The sequence below is a fragment of the Larus michahellis genome, chromosome 1 (assembly GCF_964199755.1).
Source record: "Larus michahellis chromosome 1, bLarMic1.1, whole genome shotgun sequence".
NCBI classification, from domain to species: domain Eukaryota; kingdom Metazoa; phylum Chordata; class Aves; order Charadriiformes; family Laridae; genus Larus; species Larus michahellis.
Window position 1 is genome coordinate 207738808 of NC_133896.1, and position 21343 is coordinate 207760150.

The window sequence follows — 21343 nt, forward strand, 5'->3', positions numbered from 1 at the left end:
CAGATAGATCATTAAAGTATTTTTATTAATTATCGTTTAAAATGGATTTGCCCTTGCATACAGTAGAACTAATAATTTCTCTATTTCCACACAGCCGAGGTAACGAGAATAGACTAGCGCTACGACGACAGACCATTCTCCGGGAGAAGGGGAGGAGGCAGGCCAGTCGAGGGCCAGCTTATATGTTTAATGACCACTCCACAAGTCTTTCTCTTGAGGAGGAGCGCTTTTTGGATGCAGCAGAATATGGAAATATTCCAGTTATTCGCAAAATGCTGGAAGAATGTCCCTCACTCAATGTGAACTGTGTGGACTATATGGGGCAGAACGCCTTACAGCTGGCAGTTGCCAATGAGCACCTGGAGATCACAGAACTTCTGCTAAAGAAGGAGAACCTGTCTCGGGTTGGGGATGCCTTGCTTTTGGCTATTAGCAAAGGTTACGTTCGGATAGTGGAAGCCATCCTAAACCATCCTGCATTTGCCGAAGGCAAGAGGCTTGCCTTGAGTCCTAGCCAGTCGGAGCTCCAGCATGATGATTTCTATGCATACGATGAAGATGGCACACGGTTTTCCCATGATGTCACACCAATCATTCTGGCCGCTCACTGCCATGAATATGAGATTGTCCACACTCTGCTGAGAAAAGGAGCTCGGATCGATAGGCCACATGACTATTTCTGCAAGTGCAGTGAATGCAATCAGAAACAAAAGCATGACTCTTTCAGCCATTCTAGGTCTAGAATCAATGCCTACAAAGGTCTGGCCAGCCCTGCTTATCTGTCTTTGTCCAGTGAAGACCCTGTAATGACTGCCTTAGAGCTCAGCAATGAGTTGGCTGTGCTTGCCAACATTGAAAAAGAGTTTAAGGTGAGTAGAGGGATACCGATTCTGACAGACACAGAATTGCAAAGTTCAATCAAAGGTTTTTATCCATTTCTTGGACGGTGATAGATCAGCATCATCTTCACAGGTCAGCAGAATAACGTGGGAAAATGTATAATTGTCTAATGAATGGGAGATTTAAATCTTTGGGAATGTCTTAGTGCTCTGTGCTGATGGTAATTCATGCTGCTTATGTAGAAGGTGCCAAAGAACTAATTTTCCACTCCCTGTCAGGCAGGATAGTAAGGGAGTCCCTTCAAACCCAGGACTGAAGCTGGCTTAGGACAGGGGAAAGAGGAGACTCTAGCAGGACAGTTCAGTCACTTACACGAGACAAGTTGCATGGTTCTGCTAAACCCTCATACATTCTCATTATTTGCTCGTAGTTGGACTGAAAGCTTTTTCACTTCTCACAGTGTTTTACAGTTATTTACTAAAAGAACTCTAAATAATGTCCCTCTTGTCCTTCTTTTATGTGATGCTTGTCTTTGGTGTTTCTGCTGACCTCTTCCTCTTTTTGACTTATTGGTACCTACTTATATGTGAACTCTGTGAAGTTAAAGACTTTTTCAGTGTTATATATAATTTTTAATGTTACAAAAATGCATGATTTTGAAAAAAAAAAAAGAAATAGTCGAGATCCAAGGATTCAAGGCCCCTTAGATCCTTGAAGCATGAATGTTCTTTGGGTTTTTTTTTTATTATGTAGATACAATGGTGTGCAACCTACAAAAATATTTATCATAGTTTATTTGTGTTAAGACAGAAAGAATGTAAGCTTTTTGCTCTCCGTAAATGCAAAGTCAGGCCTTGTACAAACATAGGCAGTGTTAATTATGACTTAGGTTACCTAAAATCACTTGGACTGGGTTTACCTTATGGGACCCTGTTGAAAGCAGATGCTAGCGTATGATACTGCTGTGACAGAGTAAGATATCTAGACTTCACTAGCAGGAGGTCAAACCCCCTCCAAAGAAGTAAGAGAATCATTTCCAACATTGTGTTAGGAAGAGTTTGAAGTTGCCATGATCAATATTTAATGCTAATCTTCCGAGCAGTGGTACAGTTCTCAAGGCCGTGAACCCATCTCTGCTCAGCCAACCTGAGCTGAGTTGCTGCAGTTCTGAGTTAATTACTCCTGACTCGTTCTCGTGGGGGTACCTTTGTGGTACCAATCTGTTGTAAGAAGCTGAAATATTTCTTGGAGAGGGAATGTGCAAGGGGCTCTTAAAAAGAGCAGCTAAACAGCTGGAATGGGAGCAGAGGAGAATTTTTATTTTATATCAATAAGACCAAATTCTGGGAAGAGCATTTCAGCTTACAGCAGAGGATGAAAGTCTGCCTCATGAAGTCCCTGGCAGAAATCCTTAGGACCTCAGTGGACTGAGTTTTCATTCACTGCTTTCATGTACAGTTCAGAGAAGAGTATTTAAACCACATACTCTTGTTTCTTTCTCTTTAGCAGCTGCTGAAGATGTGAACAAAAGGACTTGATTAACTTAAAGGGGAGTAAATTTAGAACAGAACAGGAAAACATTTTTCATACACCATAAATGCCGCCTGTTAAGTTCATGGCTATGTTGAGATTGTTGTCTGATTTGTAGGCACTGTATAGCTCCGTTTACCACAGTTGGAGCGACACAAGCTAAGATTATTATAAAGATAAATAAAATCATCATCTGGAACTGTCAGCAAGAAGCGTCCTTCAAATGTATGCTGCAGTTCCTAAGCGGCAAGATGAACTGGGAGTGCGGTATTTGTCCCTGGTGCCACCAGGGCAGGGAATGGAGCACGTGGGTGGGAAAGGGTGGGCTGGTTCAGAAAACACGCTTCTGCAGCCTGCCCTGAAGAGCCATGAGGAGGTCCTTCCTCGGCATGAGCTGGCTCATCCCTGTGACTTGTTTTTTCAGTTCCTCTTTTGCTTCCGTTGCCTTCTCTAAAAGTAGATGTCTACCTCTAGGGTAGTGTTGCGTAAAGAATTACAACGGAGATTTTGAGGTACTGTCCCTCAGCAGAAAGAGGAGGCTGGACAAGAGGCAGAGCAGCTCCATATTGCCGAGTGTTAATCAGCCAAGCTCTGCTGGGACGTATGTACTCTGTAGAATACAGTGAAGGTGAGTGGGGATAATGAGGTGCAGAAGCACAAGGCAACATGGAAATGTCTCTCTTAATTTAAGGTTTCACCAAGAGCAGGCGGCTGGCAACATAAGGTCTTTTGGGAACATTTTTGTAGGTACTAAATTCACCTGGTGAGTTCTGGATAAATATGAAAGGCAAAGGAATACATTTATACGAGCATTGACGAGAGTTAACATTTACACTATTGATAAGTGATAACATGTACAATATCTAGACAGGCTGGGGGCTTGACTGAGAAATACCTGGCTTAGGTCCATAGCAGGCAGTACAAAGGTTGTGTGTACAAGCTGCAGGAAATGGATGCTGTTTTCTTTACTGAGTCTGGGCTGGTTTCTGCTCCTGCAAGCTCATGTCCCTGCTTGCAGCAATTTATCTAAAAATTGTTGCCCTTACTTTATTTCAGAAGTTTGCTATAATTATCCAGATACTGCATAAAATCATCCAGTCCCTGCATAAAAATGTGGTTTTCATGAAAATGTGTTGCACGTGTTAGTGTAATCAAAACAAGTATAATTTTAGTGAATAAATTACCTGAACATGGTAAATCTTTAGCTCCACTTAGGGTTTGCCTGAGCCCGTTTAAAGCATTTAAAACCTTGCCTGAATGAAAATTGAACTTTCTGGTAATACACTGTTTTGAAAGTCACCTATCTTACAGTGCTGATGGGATATTGTTGCAGGGGAGCTTCCTAGTGGGTGCCTACAGCAACCAGCGGCACAGACGACTCCCACGTCTTCCTCAGAGGCGATGGAAAGGGATGATGCTGAATTGTGATGCTGGTTGCTTCATTAATAACTTCTAAATGACTTCTCTCTCCTGTCTTACACCATCAGAGATAACACTGACCATGAAACTGTGATTCACGCAAAACAGGAAATGCCATAATCAGTGGAAACTGCTGTTCTCTGGAATAAACTACTTTACTTCCTTCAGTCCTCTGTAGCAGTGTTATCTAGCATTACATGCCTGTTGCATTTCGTTGCAGGTACTGTTTTCACAAGCGTTTTGGAGGATAATTCTTTATTAGGAGTAAAACCAGAAGTAGAAGATGGCTTCTGAAGGAAGATTGGCTGGACAGATGTGTCAAGCACAGCGTAGGAATATTTCTCTAGCAATCAAATAACTAATTCAGGCTTCCTGAGTAATTCCGAGGTGTTCAGGATTTAATGTAGCCATTTAATTTAGCTTTGTATGTCATGGTTAAGTATGCAGCTTTACAAGGTTTGATATTATATAGAATATTTTTATTTTGGGGGATAGCGCTTGTATTTTCTGTCGTCTAAATCATTTTCCCACCCTAGAGGAAATATCTCTACTATGTTCATAAGGACGCAGATGATATCTGACAAATGTTGTCCTGCAGAGATGTGGCCTGGAGTTTTGAGAGGGACAGCTGTGGCCAGTGCTGTTCAAAATGGATAAAATTTGCATTAAGTACAAAGTCCTCTGCAGCTATAATGGTGACAGACAGTTTTATTGTTTAATGTGATGGAGTGAAAAAAACGTATTTTTAAAATAAACGTAGATATGTTACTGTTTGTTTTAAGTTAATGCCCCTAATAAGGTCATCTGAGTTTGCTTTTCTGATGAGAAGGAAAGTTCCATTTATCATCTCAAAGTCTGATTTTCTGTTTGTTTTCATTTATGCAGCCTCATTACAGAAATCAGGTCCCAGTCTTCATTATGGGTATTGTCAGCTCTCTCAGAGAAAAGTTAATGTCACCTTTTAGAGAAGAACTGAGGCACAGAAGGGGTAGGGGCCACCTTTGTAAGGGGAATAATGTGTTTATCTACCTACTGAGATGCTTAAATCCTACATGTAGGTCCCACTTACTTTCGTAAGGGACTTCGAAATCCTAACTCCTCATACAGCAGTACCTATGTTTCTGGTCTTGGCCTCTACACTTCGCTAAGCAGGGCCAGGACGTGGTCTGGAGCACTGCTCCATCTCATCTGTGGGATGTCAGCCTGTGCCCTGAGAGCATTTTCATCCCGGGCACAGTCTGGGGGACATCAGGAGCCTGTGACTGGGCACAGGAGGCCATGTGGAGGAGGCCCCTTTCTTCTGGGAGAAACGGCTGTGGTGATGCTCTCCTGGCCATGCTCTCCTGCTCACATGGTCAGCTGAGGTTTTCAGAGTGACCATGGCCTGCCTGCTCCCTTACCTGGGGCACCAAGACAGTCTGCGGCTGCTCCTGACACAAAGGGCTGGTGTCCCCTCTCAGCAGCAGCCACTGTCACCCCCACCTCTCCTCTCATTCCTCTGCCACCAGCTTTTTGTTCCCCTGGTTCCTCACCGCCCACAGCACTCACCCCAAACCATCACCTTCCTTTTGCTGGGTGGGAGCAGCCAACGTTGTCCCCTCATCCTTGGTGTGGCAAAATTTGTCTTTTCCTAAATTGCTGAGGAGCCCTGAACATGTCTGTCACATACATAAAATAAAGCACGTGCATACTTTAGTTCAGAATTAAGGGCTGATTCTTTTTAGAGCCTCCAACTGTAGTTTAATTGCTAACTGCCTTCTCCAGTCTCCCAGGACCACTTTTTTCATTCATTAAGTTTACAATTTGCAGTAAAGGAGAACTTGTGGAGTTATCCATGTGCCTGTGGCCATTTTCAAAAATAAGTTAAGCCAAACAAATTTCCACGTTCCCTTGGCTCACAGTAATGGTAAGAGACATGTGAGACTTAGTGGGGAGGGGTAAGTTTCTGTGCACGTGTGACACGGAGACACTGAGGCGGCAAGAAGAGTGTATTAATCATTTTCTGGTGTCACTGCACATTTAAACGGACCGAGGAGACAAGGGGCAAAAGGCAACCCATGCAGTAGTCTCTGCAAGTGAACACACTTGATTTCTTAGAAACGAAGTTCCCCGGCTAGAGCAACCTTCCCTGCCTTCAGACTCTGACAAATATTCCTGTAGCAGTTTGAGACATTATCATCCCATCTGTCCTCCATAACCTTCCCTAAGAGGATGAATTCTTCCTAAGGGAATAGGTTTCAAGACAGCAGGCTGTGAGCTGGAGCAGAGAGGTGCGTTGCCTTCATCTGACTGCGCTGTCTCACAGCCGCCCTGCGCCGGGGCTGGGCCGGAGGCGGTGATGCCGGGCACCGCATGATTCCCCAAACCTCGTTTGCTGTAACCTGACCGCCGAGGAGATTTCGGCTCAGCTACCACCACGGATCACAGCTGCGGTGGTATTTCACAGGAGGGGAAGCTGCTTCATTGCATTTGCAAATGAGAAAATAAACTGAGGGAGTTTCTGGGTGAATTTACTGGGTGCTAATATATACCGTGATATCGTGTACAAACCGAATTAAAGAAGGGATAATTCTGCAAAGTGTGAATAGGGTATCTGACTATTTTTTAAAGTTCTCATTCAGTATTCATTTTGGTAAATAGGAGTACACTCAGAAAAAATCATATTCTTCATTAGAATAAATATCAGATGTGACTTTTGTTTTGAGACTGCCCAAGGGCATTGGACTCCACCATGGAGTACTGGTATCCTCACACACTGTTTTGAAAATCCATGTCACGTCTCAGTCACCAGAGCTGGAAAATACTGATGAAGAGTGTCTGAGTGTGTAGGTATATATTTGTCTCCTACCAGAAAATATGCGCATACCAATGGATTAAAAATCTAGTACAATATTTTGAAATAGTTATTTATGAAGGCCAAATTATATTGTCCTAAATTTGTTGAAGAATACTCCTTTTTTCATTTGATGTTCAGGGGTCAAATATCAGTTTGTAATAATTCACGGTACCTAAACGTACATAGGCTGACTCTATGTTTTTGCTCTGTCTGTAAATCTCAAATGGCTACTTTTGCTTTAATTCTGAAGAGGACATTTATGTATTAAAATGATTGAATGCTGAGTCTTATCTTAGCTGCTGCTGCAAAAATGAAAGCCAAATGGAAGGTGATACATTACTCCCAAAAAATGTCTTTCTGTAGTGCCAAGAAGTCAGAATTTTGGTTAATCTCTATTGTTATTCTCCTGAAGAGAGGGAGAAAGAATAATACAATAATAAAATATACAGCATGTCATGAAATGGTTAGTTTTAGTATTTCGCTTCTGTTGTTTTTGTAGAGAAATGACATTAAAGTTCCTTTCTCTTTAATGACAGATCTGAGCTATCTTGCTTACATTACATTATTAAAAAAAATAAATCACTGACAGTTTTATGTAGACGTACAATAGTGTCTGTAACTATTTGTCTGTGAATGTTTGCATCCATCTAAGTAAAGTGAAATGTAAAACTTGGATGCAGTCCTTTAATATATCCAAGTAATAAACTGGTATTGTGGTGTTGTGGGTAATAAAGCACAAACATGCATGAAATACACCCTCGGCAAATAAATTAGGATGTTCTGTGTACTCAAAATAATGGTTTCTCTTCTAGGGTGTGCGTTAGATGGCAGTTAGTATGAAGGAAGTAATTAAAAAGAGGGAACTAAACAGAGACTAAGTGTGGGAGAAGGGGGAATGCTATGCAGAACAGACCAGAAGAGGGAGAAACGTGTTACTGTAATAAAAGCAATCATAGAAAGTTACATTGAACATGAAATAGAGAGTCCATGAGCAGTCCTGTATGGTGTGGGGTGGTTGGGGTTATTTTCATTCTTTTTTGGGGGAAAAATTCTACAGTAATTTCATCTTTTTAAGACATCAAATTTAGCAGAGATCACAAAACCAGCAGAAGTTGTCAAGACATGTATGAGTAAATCTCTTGTAAGAGGTAGGCCAGGGGCAATATATCTGTACATTTTTTAGCTATAGATACATATCTATATCCATCTAACTTCCTATCTCTCTAGCTATATTAATCTTTTATGACCCAAACACAGCTGCAAGTAAGGAGTGGCTAACAAACTGTGGATTGCAGTGATCAAAATATCTTTTCCTGTTTTGACTTATGCCTTTTGGAAAACAGTGACTGAGAAGAATATTTGGTAGTTAAAGCAATAAGCAACTGAACCTGCAGCTGTAGAGCAACATTTTGGCTCACAGTGCGAAGTCTGTCGTGAGGTATTTGAGCTAGAGAGCACTGAGTTGAAGTTAGAGATGTGGTGTCACCATGCTATGTGTAGTGCTGCTGACACAGTTGCTGGAAAACAGCAATCAAATCTTGTGTTTGCAAGCTAAAAGAGATTTTGGAAAATGAGAAAGATAAGATTTACAAGAATAATTCAAGGCGTAAGGAAATTCAATATACTTATGTAATTCTCAAGAAGGTTGGGAAGTTGTGTAGACGTGTTCTCTGTAGGATACTCATCCAATTGAGATCTCTACAGTGTAACTTTCTACATCTGAACTAGTTATCTATAATTCTGTGACAGTCAGCGAATAGAAGAATATTTCCTGTGCTATTTATCTCAACTTGAAATACTCACTAAAATATGTCGTACGGTATTTCTGAAAGTGTTCTTTTTACTTTCAATTGGCGCTAAAGGAAGTCTAGAGAAGTAACTCGTGTATAAAAACTGATAATGTAGATGTCCAAGGTAACCAAGGTGAGACAAACCCTACTCTTTGAACATTCAGGGGAAGTAGGTGTCTGTTAACAAAGTGCTGTCAATCTACCAGAGAAAAACAGAACAAGATGCAAACAAACTATTGATGCTCACAGAAGTGTAGCTGGGATGTAGAACTCTTTCTCTTGCGTTAGATCTAAACAGTGAGTTATCTTCTTCTTTTCTTTTCTAGAACGATTACAAGAAATTGTCTATGCAATGCAAGGATTTTGTAGTGGGACTCCTTGATTTGTGCAGAAATACAGAAGAAGTGGAAGCTATTCTGAATGGTGATGTAGAGATGAGCCATAATAATGGAGAACGTGGTCGCCCCAGCCTTAGCCGCTTAAAACTCGCCATTAAGTATGAAGTTAAAAAAGTAAGCAATTATGTTGATCAAACAGACATGTCATGATAGTGGTATTAAATTGTGCTATTATTAAATATTTATGTTTTCATAGCCTATGACACTTAAATGAACACTTCAGCCATTTTGGTTGAAAATCATTTTGACTGAAGAGCATCTACCAGCATATGGACACTTGTCAAACACTTGTCAAGCTGTGGTCACTAAAGAGAGCTAAAACAACTTTTGAAGAGAAAATATCACATTGAGCTTGTCCTTTGTAACATTTGAGTCTTAATCCATCCTTGACTGTGAACTTTCTTCCAACACTGTCTCTTGCCCAAATAAAGACATTTCTTGCACCTTCAGCCAGTCATCCTTTAAATGTAGAGAACTAGTCTAGAAAATAAAAATACTAGGTTCAGTTAAATTTTTAATTGCATTTCCGGGTCTAGACTTAAAAATTTATGGTGCACAAGAATCCAATGTTTATTAATATATACCTTTGTGAGATGCTTCTTATATTTTCCAGAGGTTTTGAAAGAAAAGAGGGTTATTGGCCAAACTTCTCATTTTTGCAGAATTTGTCCAAAAGATTCCAGAACCAAGTTACAAATATTCCTCAGCTGATTTTCTGCAAAAGTGATAGCTGTATTCTTATGCCAGCTGAAAAAACATTTTCCATGTTTTTCCATGTTAGCATGTGAAAATATGGCATATTCTTTCTTTCGTAACTGAAGACTGTATAGCATCCTTTGCAGAACAGAAAGACCTAAAGTTTTGGAATTTCTGAAGTAGTAACATGAAAATTATAGATGTCAGAAACAACTAGAGTTTGCCCAGATAAAGTTTATGTTTAATTACCCTTAGATGGAAATTAATAGTTTGTGATGGGACACAGTGTCAAGAAAATAACATTTTTTTTAAATTAAAGGATTTATTGTTGCTGATAACAACATGCCTTCATGCTGGGAGATTATGCTCACCAAAAAACTTTTTCTTATACCCTTGTTAATGCTGCTTTGAATATAAGTTGTTGCTATTCCGACATTCTTAATACGCTTCATATAGATGTTATTTTAATGAAAGATACTCTGATAGCAACATTATCTTTGTGCTCTTTTTCTTTGTTATAGTTTGTAGCACATCCAAACTGCCAGCAGCAACTTCTCTCAATCTGGTACGAGAATTTGTCAGGTTTACGGCAGCAGACCATGGCAGTGAAGTTTCTGGTTGTTCTTGCTGTTGCAGTAGGGCTGCCATTCCTTTCGATGGCTTACTGGATTGCTCCTTGCAGTAAGGTCAGTCTGTGAAATCTTGTAATGGCCTTTTATTAACTCCTGTATCATCCGTATGGAGATTCCTGTCTGGCAAAGATGAAGTGTGAGTATAAATTACTGACATGCTTAAATAATACTTCAGAAACGTGTCATTTTAAAGCTGAGTTAGAACGGAATGGCTGCGAGATTGCATGTCCTGAAAAATGTAGTTAAGACAGGTAAATGTATTGTGTTAAATGCAATGTATATCAAATTAAATTACAATGATTGAGCGAGAGTTGCCTTGGAGAAATTGTACTTTAGAAACAATGAGTCAAACTATTCTTCATTTAGTTGTTGTCTCAGTAGGCAGGTGCAGAGGGTCCTCGTTTCCCATTGTTTCAGAGCTAGACTGAGTTCAGGCTGTGGGTTGATTCCAATTACTTCAAAGGCAATTTTATTTTTGATTATTAAAAATTAATAGATACAAGTCGCTGAAACATGAATGCCAGAAATTAAAACAATCGTCATCAGTTTTGTAGAAGTCAAAGTGAACTGTATTGGCTTATCAAGACAGTGCTACTACTCGTCATATTTCATGAGGTTTTTAAAGCAGTCATGCAGCCTCCCCTGCATCCCTTTATAATGCAGTGTCTGGATTTGGATGCTACCACTGTGTCCGTTTTGGATGATATATAGTATGGAAAGCCTTTCCACTGAAGATGGGTTACAATACCTAACCTCTCTGAACTTTATGTTGAATCTCTCTTTTAACACTATCCATTTTAAATGAACACTGATGGAAGATTTCCCTTGAGGTTATGTTAGAGGGAACAAATGGGATCCTATAAGGATTATGCAACATGTTACAGTATAACATCCATGATTTTAGCAGGTCGAATCCTGTGCACATACAATGATTCCAGGGGAAGAGGAAGGTTGAAAGAGAGGATTGAGGTCTTTGTACTTTGGTGGTTTTTTTATTGTGTTCTGAGAGGAGACAGGTGGGCCTTTTTTTTTTTTTCCTTGTTTTTCATTCCTTTCATTCTGGACAATAAAAATCAGTTATATCATTTTCACTTTTCTGTATAGTCACTACGATTTTTATGAATACTTTTGTCTTAAAACACGCCTTGAGATTCAACATACTTCAGTAATTGGTTTTCAACTGTAGCAGTGACATATCTATTTGTCATTTTCCTTTTTCAATGATTTATTGGATCTTAAAGTAATATTGAACAATTGTACATTCTGAAAAAGGTATTTCAGAGTAGCTTTTTGAAGTCAAGGTTCATGGGACAACATCCTTTAAGGTTTCACTTCCTTTGTCACTATGTCACTATTTAATCGTCTCAATGTGTGATTTATATGTGGAATGCTTCTTGTTTCATTATATTCTGCAAATGTAAAATCTAATCCACCTTTTTCACCAGTTGTCATTTCTTACCTTGTGCTTCACTCATACTTCAAAGTTTGATTCTTCTACTTTTTTAAGACAAAAACATTCACTGTTTAATTTCAGGATAGGCTTGCTGCAATACAGAAGATGATCTGTATCAACAGAATCCATTCTGTGTATGAATTGATGGATTTTATAAATCTCTTCTCCTCCTACGGAGATAAAGTACCCATTCTTTTTCCAGGTTTGGCACTATAGAGCACAGTGACAGAAGAGAAAGAAAACAGAGTATTTGTGGTGAAAATAACAGCTTGCGGTGGAGTTATTCTGACACGTTTCATTATATTCTCATGCCACAGCTCTGAGAAAGGCAAAAATGTCTTTGTAACACTTGCAACATCTCAGTCAGTTACCTGTACAGCTGACCAGTTTTATCTTTAGGAAAAAGTTAATTAGAGCTTGGACCACAGATACCGAATTGAAAGTTTCAGATCAGAAGAAACTCCATAGAAATACATAGACAAAGTCCTGTTGTCTTGGCAGGAATTCACTAGTGTCAGATGCTGAAAGGAATTAGGTTGGCTCTTATTCGAGTTTCAGATAGCAGTTCACATGGAGGCTCTTCAAAGATTTGTGAACTGTTTGCTCTGCATTTCTAATTGGTAAATCAGCATAACTACTGACAACATTAACTCAAAACTTCTAGAATGCTATTTTATTGCATAACATAAGCTCAAAATGAGCTGACAATGTGCACTCACAGCCCAGAAAACCAACCACATCCTGGGCTGCATCAAAAGAAGCGTGGCCAGCAGGTTGAAGGAGGTGATTCTGGCCCCTCTACTCCGCTGTCCTGAGACTTCACCTGGAGTACTGCATCCAGCTCTGGAGCCCTCAGCACAGGAAAGACATGGACCTGTTAGAGCAAGTCCATAGAAGGGCCAAAAAGAGATGATCAGAGGGCTGGAGCACCTCTCCTATGAAGACAGGTTGAGAGAGTTGGGATTGTTCAGCCTGGAGAAGAGAGGGCTCCGGGGAGACCTATAGACCTGTAGGAAGACCTACAGCCTTCCAGTACCTAAAGGGGCCTTACAGGAAGGGTGGGAGTACACTCTTTATCAGGGAGTGTAGTGATAGGACGAGGGGTAACGGTTTTAAACTGAAAGAGGGGAGATTTAGGGTAGATATTAGGAAGAAATTCTTTACTGTGAGGGTGGTGAGACCCTGGCGCAGGTTGCCCAGGGAGGTTGTGGATGCCCCATCCCTGGAAGTGTTCAAGGCCAGGCTGGATGGGGCTTTGAGCAGCCTGGTCTAGTGGGAGGTGTCCCTGCCCATGGCAGGGTGGTTGGAACTGGATGATCTTTAAGGTCCCTTCCAACCCAAACTATTCCATGATTCTATTTTTTATATATATATAGTAAAAGCTCCCTGGAAGCAGGACTGACCACGGTTGAACTGATTACACAAATCCTGGAAGATATTATGACATTGCCATGTAACAATGATCCAATAAAATCTTGAAATGACACTTTTAAAATTCCAGATCTCTTTACAGTGAAGACATAGGCCAGCTCATGTTGAGCTTCTCATCAACCAGCACACCCAAGTCCTTCTCCTCGGGGCTGCTCTCAATCCATTCTCCACCCAGCCTGTACTTGCGCTTGGGATTGCCCCAACTTTTCTGTCTCTCTGAATACTTTAGTACTCAAAATACTTCTCTTCTCTTTTGAGTGGGTGGGTGGGGTGCTGCCAGGCATTCAGTCTTTTAAATTTTATATTTTTTTGATCAAGGGATATATTAACATTACCCCCTTTAGTGTTTTTTCTTGTTTTCTGGCTATGTCTCTTTCTGGCATCTGTCCCCTAACCCATATTCGTTTGTGAACACAAGAATAATGCATTTAAAAGGACACTGTCAAGTTACTTTATTATTTTCCAGCTCTGCTTTATTGTGTGTTGTTCATGACTGTTCCTTCTGAGCTTGAAATAAAATCTTTCCCCATGACTATTACCTGTTCTCTGTGCTTCACGCGAAATAATTGGTTGTCGAAGTTCATCTCATGAGGCTGATGGAATATTTTATTTAAGAAAAGATAAATTAATTTTATTGAATGAGAAACATTAATGAATGGCACGTGTTTGCAAAATAATATAAAGGAGAAAGAAGATCAAATTTTGTGCCTGCTAACCTTGACAGTGTTCCTTTAACAGTATATTCTTTTTATATTTGTCTAGTTTTCTTAATTTATCCGTATTTTAGACCTTACCATCACATCCTCAGCTGCATCCTCTTATTGTGTGTTTCTGTAAAAGCTGACTGTAAGGACAGCAAAATTCTGATTTTGATATTGAAACAAGTGTAAGCAAAAATGCAACTGCAAATAACTTCTCTTTCTGCTTTCCTCTCCCTTTTCTGGACCACAGATCGTTCTGTGTTTCAGCTGAGATCTGTGGCACTTGCTTTCAGTTCTTTCCGAGGAATTTTTGTCAGATACAGATACCGTCTTCATTCACAATAAAAAATTATTTTTCTTCAGCTACTGACTAAGTGATCAAGCTAAGACTTTTACTATTAATACAGGCACTCTCAAAAATAAAGTAAATTATTGCTAAAAGTTCAGCCTTGGGTGAATTTGTGTGAAAGTATCAGTTTTTTTAAGTGTTGCACTAAACCATTTTAAAGTTGTTCTTAGTCATGACAAAACTGAGGACGTTTCCACTAAAGGAGTCAGGAAGGAAATTAAGACACTACAGAACTATAAACATTAACCTTTTGAGGCCTTCTGACTCTTTTTTTTTTTTTTTAAGAAAGTTGGGAAAACTGCACAATAAATGAGCTAAATTGAGTAATTGAGTATCACGTCAGTCAGGAAACAGAATTCTTTGGTCATAATTCACTCCTGCTGATAAATTAATGCTTCTAGCAAGGGTCGAAATCTCATTTTCTTCGTTGCCTCATGAAGATGACTAGCGTGTACCAAATTCAACAACCATAATAAATTTTTCTCTCAATTACCTATAATAGACATAGATGCCCCCAAATCATTACAGAATTATTTCAAAACACTGAGTTAAAAATACATATATGGTGAAACTGATAGATTATCCCTCTCAAGATAGCAAATAAGTAGAAACTTTTAAGGGTGACTGTCAGCATGGTCTCATAGTATACAACTTTTTCCAAATATCGGTTCCTGCGTGTTACTGAAATATATATTTCTCTGTGTTACTGTTCTTTTTATACATTTTTATTTTGGAAGAAAGCAATGCAATGTCCTTGTGTTTCATGTCCTCTGTTGCAGCTGGGGAGGATAATGCGTGGACCATTTATGAAGTTTGTAGCCCATGCAGCCTCTTTCACCATTTTTCTTGGTCTGCTTGTCATGAACGCCGCTGACAGATTTGATGGCACCAAACTCCGACCTAATGAAACAACAGGCAACGTGAAACAGCTATTTAGGATGAAAACATCCTGTTTCTCATGGATGGAGATGCTCATTATTTCTTGGGTAATAGGTAAAGGTTAATTTTTGCTTAAATTTGTCTTGCTATGATTTCAGTGGAGCTGCACCCAACTTAATCCTTTGCTCTTCATGTTACGCGTGTAAAAATTGCAACAACAGGAGTTTATTCAACTGGCTGCATTCCCACACTGGCCTCATGTTTCTTATTGGATGTCAGCAGGATTCACATGTGCCTGGTTAATCACAAACATTCAGGTTAAGGACTTAGGTGAAATCTACATCATCTGAATATGAATGAATTCAGTTTTATGAATATCAGAGGAAAGTGTCTACCGGTTTTCTGGATTTTTTTGAGTCAGCCTGTGTCAGCGCCCAAGGGGAAGGATTTCCACATCATGGGCCAAGTTTTTTGTGTCCAGTTGTCTCTTTCAGCTAAGATTCTCTTATTTTGCAAGTACGCCTGCAGAATTAATAGTGTATAGCTGAAATGTATTATTGACAAAAGAGAAGAATATAGACCCCTGAAGATTCAGCAGTAGATTTTTCCATCCCAACATAAGGTTGAAGTGCGTACTATGAATAGTTCTCAGAGCTGACCCGTTTAATTCGGTGATGCAGAACTATTCAGCATCAGAACTTGAGCACAGACCCTCAAAATTATTTTTGCTATCTGATTCTTGTTTACAAGTCTAAAACCATTTATTCTAGTGGGGGTTGGATGCCCAAATATTTTAAGGATCTGGGTTCTGGTTGTTAGTTAAGTCAGTAATATGGAAGAGTTAAATTCAAGCTAAGTAAAATCTGTTCCCGTTCAAGAGCTTATGCATGTAAAATATTTTGCTTTTATGAGCTCTCTGTGATTGGAATTGGAGCTATTTGTACACCAACTGATTCTTATAGTTTTAAAAGACATTGGCAATCTTTATTTATTTAACCATAAAGCTGTTTATAAATGAATGTGTGTATTATAGGCATTTAATTTTCCAAATATTCTATAAATATCAATGTTTTAATCTGCTAATAAAGGAGTAAATAATAGTTTCCCAATTTAAAGTTATATAGTTTGCTAATTTAATCTATTTTTATTTATTTCAGTGTTATGCCTAAGGCGGTTACTGAAAAATTGATTCAGTGCATACAGGTGTAGCATTGAATTTAATTACTGTAATTAACATTATAATTGTCCTTCTTGGAAAATGAAAAGTTCATTCAGACAATTTGATAAGTGCAAAAAATAGTGACATTGTTCCAATTCAGTTTTTTATTAGCTCTCTTTAGAATCCTAGAAATGTAGTTCATGATTAAATAAATTTTATCTTGAAAAGGAAAAGGATTTGCTCAATAAAAAGGGTGCCATAAACTAATACTGTACTCCTATATTTTATTATTAAGGGAGACTAATTAGGACTCAAAGAGATACCTTTGCCATTAGGTCTGATTCTTACTTTCACGCTCATTTGTCACATATATTTGCGATTTCAGTAAAAGAGACTGTACCCAGGGTGATCTGCAAATAAGAAGATGTGAGTTCTGCTATTTGTTCTACCACTGCTATATGATCATGCCAGAGCATTTCTGCTCTTTCTGTCTCTTCCTGTGTCTGTAACAGATGGTAATACTCACATCCCATTCTCCTCTTTGAAAGCTTTTGTAGTTGTGCAGGAAAAAAAGCAGTATGAAAGATTGTTATTATTACTCACATGAGAGTACTGGAAGGTACATGAACTGGCAGGGTCAAGGATTTTAGTTTGTGTTCAAACTCACACTGACCAAAATTGTTTTGAGTTTGACTGCAACCAAGAGCGTATCCTATGCATAATAAAATATCAAATAAAACAAATGTGAAGATAGAAGAGCACACTGTTTTCTCTGTTCTGTCTTACACAGGCATGATATGGTCGGAATGTAAAGAAATTTGGTCTCAAGGTCCAAAGGAATACCTTTTTGAGTTATGGAATATGCTTGATTTTGGTATGTTGGCAATTTTTGCAGCATCTTTCATAGCAAGGTTTATGGCATTTTGGCATGCGTCCAGAGCCCAGAACTTCGTTGATGCAAATATGAAAGATCTGACAAGTCCAACACTGGAGCCCAACATAAAATACTACACCTTGGGTGAGTTGATTGCACATGATTAAGATTTACTTCTTGGGCCAAGATGAATTGATTTTCTGTTATTAAGCCTCCGATACTTTAGTTCCAAAATTTCCTGCTTAAGAAATTCCCACCACTTCTTGTCTTTTTCATCCCTACTGTTTGACCACAGTTCCCTTGGCTATGCTCATACATCTCTTTGGGGACATCAGGCACTGAAATGATCTGAGATCAAAATAACCCCACTGTCACCTCACCTCTTTTCAAAGTTATATTAATCCGGGTTATTTCATCTGCCCAGTTACACGATATTTGCTGTCCTACAAACACGTGTGTTGGTGCAACTGCACATGTGATGTACTGTAGCGCAAGGGCAGAACCAAGCAATGAGATGCAGGAACTTCTTAAACCTTCTTTGCCAACATAACCAGTATATCTTTTATATATTCTTTGCTCAGAGTCTCTGTTATATTATTTTAATATTTCTCAATCTACTCTCTTTACCAGTAGGAGATAAAAATATTAATAAACTTGCTTGGAATATATGAGAAGTGACTAGAAGCTATTTTGCTCAAATGAGAAAAAAATAAGCTGTGTTTACTTGCGTTCACTCTGAACACCACCACATCTCTCTTCCCTTTATTAAATATTTTTCTCTAGATGCTGAATTATGTCAGTTTCTATCTCTATTCTATGCCTCAAATACTATTTCTGATAAGGTTGCATTTCTTCATTATCCAGGCTGTAGAAAAAGCAAAGTAATTAATATATATATTCTGAAACCCATTAAATAGTAGTCTTATAAATCTTACTTGAAAGTTGCAAGTGTCACATAAGTTATAAAAGCAGGTAGTTAAATATTAATTCAGTTTTCAGTAACACCCACTTGAAGAATTTGCAAACAGGGACTGTTGTTTATGTTCACAGTTTCTGGGGATGACAAGCACAAGTCTTGTAACTCATTTGTGCTGTATAACACTGTGTCGTCTAGCAAGGCAGGTACCGCTGACATCAATCATGAGTTGTGACTTTGTTATGCACTGAAGCAGAGTTGAGCCATTTTTCAGTGCATGCGTGTGCGCTGAAGTCTGCTTGGAGAACATCTACATATGGTAGTGCTGTCATGGATAATATTAACAGTGAATATTTAATGACACAGGTTTTATCACAGGCTAGCAAACATCCCTTGTTGGACGCCAGGTTGAACGTGAGACAGCAATGGGCCCTTGAGGCAAACAAGGCAAATGTATCCTGGCCTGCATTAGGCAGAGTATTGCCAGCAGTTCGAGGGAGGTGATCCTTCCCTCCTTCCTTCTACTCAGCACTGGTGAGCCGGGCTGTGTCCAGTTCTGGGCTCACCAGTACAAGACAGACATGGACAGCCCACCTTTATGATCAACGGAGATCTAATCAATACAGTCAGTGGAGCTGTGAAATGGTTTTAGGGCTACCTGGCTCAATTCAGTTGGCCAAAGATAAGTGGCTAGCACCATTTGAATTGCCAAGGTGCTGCTCCAAAAAAGCCTCACACAGATATGTACAAATATCTTGAATATCCTGGGCATCTCAAATGGCAATGGATGTCTTTGCTCAGAGGCTTTGAATCAAGCCCCAAGCACTCACGTACAAATATCTTGGATACCCTGGGCATCTCAAATGGCAATGAATGTCTTTGTTCAGGGCCTTTGAATCAAGCCCCAAGCGCTCACTGGGCTGCACTGACTCTACGTCCCAGTTGGATAGCTCTCTGCAGTTGCCTTAGTCTCATACTGAATCCCACTCATGGTATCTCCTAATTAAAAATTGCACTTCTGATGAAGATGTAAAAAGAAGAGAGTAAAACATAAGAGAGTAAAACGCTTTCTCAGCCGTAGCATAGTAGATGGAATATATCCCACTTCTGTTTCAGTCTTAACCAAGTATCTTCCTTTCACTTTTATTTCTAGCAGCATCTTCATGTAAGACATTTGCTGAGCACTGTGAAGTAGTGGGCAACCACTACTGCCAGTATTTGAGTGGTCATACAGCTGTCAGTGAGGAAGTCAGTTTTCTGTGTCTTTAAATTCAAAGGGGTAAAAATTAGCTGCTTCTTACTTTTAGGCGACAAAGTCTTAGTATTATTCTCTCAGTAAAAATTGCTGAAAATGCATTATGCAGTGTAAAATAAAGAAAAAAAAAAGGCAAACCATGAAGACTTCATCTTATCTGTTCCAAATTTGCATAGCACCATTGCATTCAATTCCATTTTACGCTGACAGGTTCATTGTTACTCACCGAAAGAGAGAAGTTCCGTGAATAGCCTAAGGTGGACTTTGAAATACTGACCAAAATTCTCATCTTTTGTTTCTAGCCAGAATAAACTGGGATCCATCTGATCCTCAGATCATATCTGAAGGCCTGTATGCAATTGCAGTAGTATTAAGTTTCTCCAGAATAGCCTACATCTTACCAGCTAATGAAAGCTTTGGACCACTCCAGATATCACTTGGCAGAACGGTGAAAGACATCTTCAAGTTCATGGTGATATTTATCATGGTGTTTGTGGCTTTCATGATAGGCATGTTTAATCTCTATTCCTACTATCTGGGGGCAAAACAAAATGAAGCATTCACAACGTAAGTAAAACTGATTAAACTGTAATGATTATGGGCTATTATTATGGAAAGTCTACTGTTTGAATTGTGTGTGTTAAGTTTACTAGTTGTTTTATAAGGTTTATATCTCTTACAAATTTCTTCGTCTTGGATTACGTGTTAATATTCTCTCTTGTTCTGGATTAAAGGTTGTATTTGCAATCAGAGGATGAGCTCTTGACCCCAACAATACTATGATAAATCAGGAAAGACAGGCGGGGAAGGTGAGCTGGAGTTGCCCTTTACTTGAGAGAGCCGCAGGAATGGCTGTACCTCTGCCTAGGGACAGATGACGAGCCAGCGAGAGTTTATTGGGCAGGATCAGAGGGCAGACAAACATGGGTGGTGTTGTAGTGCGTGTCTGCTATGGAATGCCTGTTACCAGGAAGGTGAAGTAGATGAGGCCTTCTTCAGACAACTGGAAGAAGCTTCGCACTTGCAGGCCCTGGTCCTGATGGGGATTTTTAACCACCCTGATATCTGCCGGAGGGACAACACAGCAGGGCACAAGCAAGCCAGGAGGTTTCTGGAGGGCATTGACAATAACTTCCTGACACAGGTGATCAAGGAGCTGATGCAGAGAGGAGCTCTGTGATACCTGACTTTTAAAAACAAGGAAAAACTGGTTGCATATGTGAGGGTTGGGAGCAGCCTTGGCTGACCGTGAGAGGGTGGAGTTCAGGTTCCTGAGAAGAGAGGACAAGGCAAATAGCAGTACCATGACCTCGGATTTCAGGAGAGCAGACTTTGTCCTGTTCAGAGAAGAGTATCATGGGATAAGGCCCTGAAGAGAAGGGCAGTCCAGGGAAGCTGGTTGATTTTCAAGAACTGCGTTTTCAGCGCACAAGTTTGGTCCATCTCAATGGGCAGAAAGTCAAGCAAAGGACAGGAGACCTGTATGGATGAAAAAGAGTGATTGATAGGCCAGCTCCTTGTGGTGCCACTCAGAAGGACCTCAACAGGCTGGAGAAGAGGGCCAACAAGGAACCTCGTGAAGTTCAACACAGGGAAACCCAGAAAGAACCCCAGGCACCAGGACAGGCTGGGGCTGACCGGCTGGAAAGCAACTTGGCAGCAAAGGACCTGGGGGTCCTGATGGACACCAAGTTGACCATGAGACAGTAATGTGTCCTTGTGTCAAAGCAAACCAACAGAATCCTGGGCTGCATTAGGCGGGGGAGGCTTATAAAAACCAGAAGGACCTCAGACCCCTTACACAGCACTGTACATATGTCTGATGACCTGGCAGTGCAACCTGTGATAGCACTCCACACACGGGACACGTTCCCAGGGTTGTTCAGGGATTTCGGGACATCAGCTGGGTCAGAGCCGGGACTTGCAAGACAACATCCTGCCTGCAAGGGTGGTCAGCGCCGGCACTTCAGGGCCCAGCGTAGCGGCTCCCTGCAGCGCCTGCGAGCAAGGCTGCTTCCTCCATCAAGTGCCACTGTCATCTGTAATTAGAGCAGGCTAATCACTACAGTGTGATACACCTTATAAAATATTTGTAATTTAGTTCAGGCAACTCTCTATATTCTTACTGGTCCAAAAAAATTAAATAATCTAATCCCTCCTTTAGACTCTGGCTTTCCATAGTTTC

At 40.0% G+C, this 21343-nt stretch overlaps 1 protein-coding gene across 1 annotated transcript in view; it reads left to right on the forward strand.

Annotated features, from left to right (window-relative positions):
* The window catches only part of TRPC6 (transient receptor potential cation channel subfamily C member 6), a 108276-nt gene that overhangs the window by 71644 nt on the left and 15289 nt on the right, over window positions 1-21343 (forward strand). Inside the window, exons 2-7 of the mRNA XM_074570906.1 lie at window positions 95-869; window positions 8742-8927; window positions 10031-10195; window positions 14855-15068; window positions 16904-17131; window positions 19461-19725. Coding sequence (XP_074427007.1) covers window positions 95-869; window positions 8742-8927; window positions 10031-10195; window positions 14855-15068; window positions 16904-17131; window positions 19461-19725 — 1833 coding nt within the window. The remainder of the gene's footprint in view (window positions 1-94; window positions 870-8741; window positions 8928-10030; window positions 10196-14854; window positions 15069-16903; window positions 17132-19460; window positions 19726-21343) is intronic.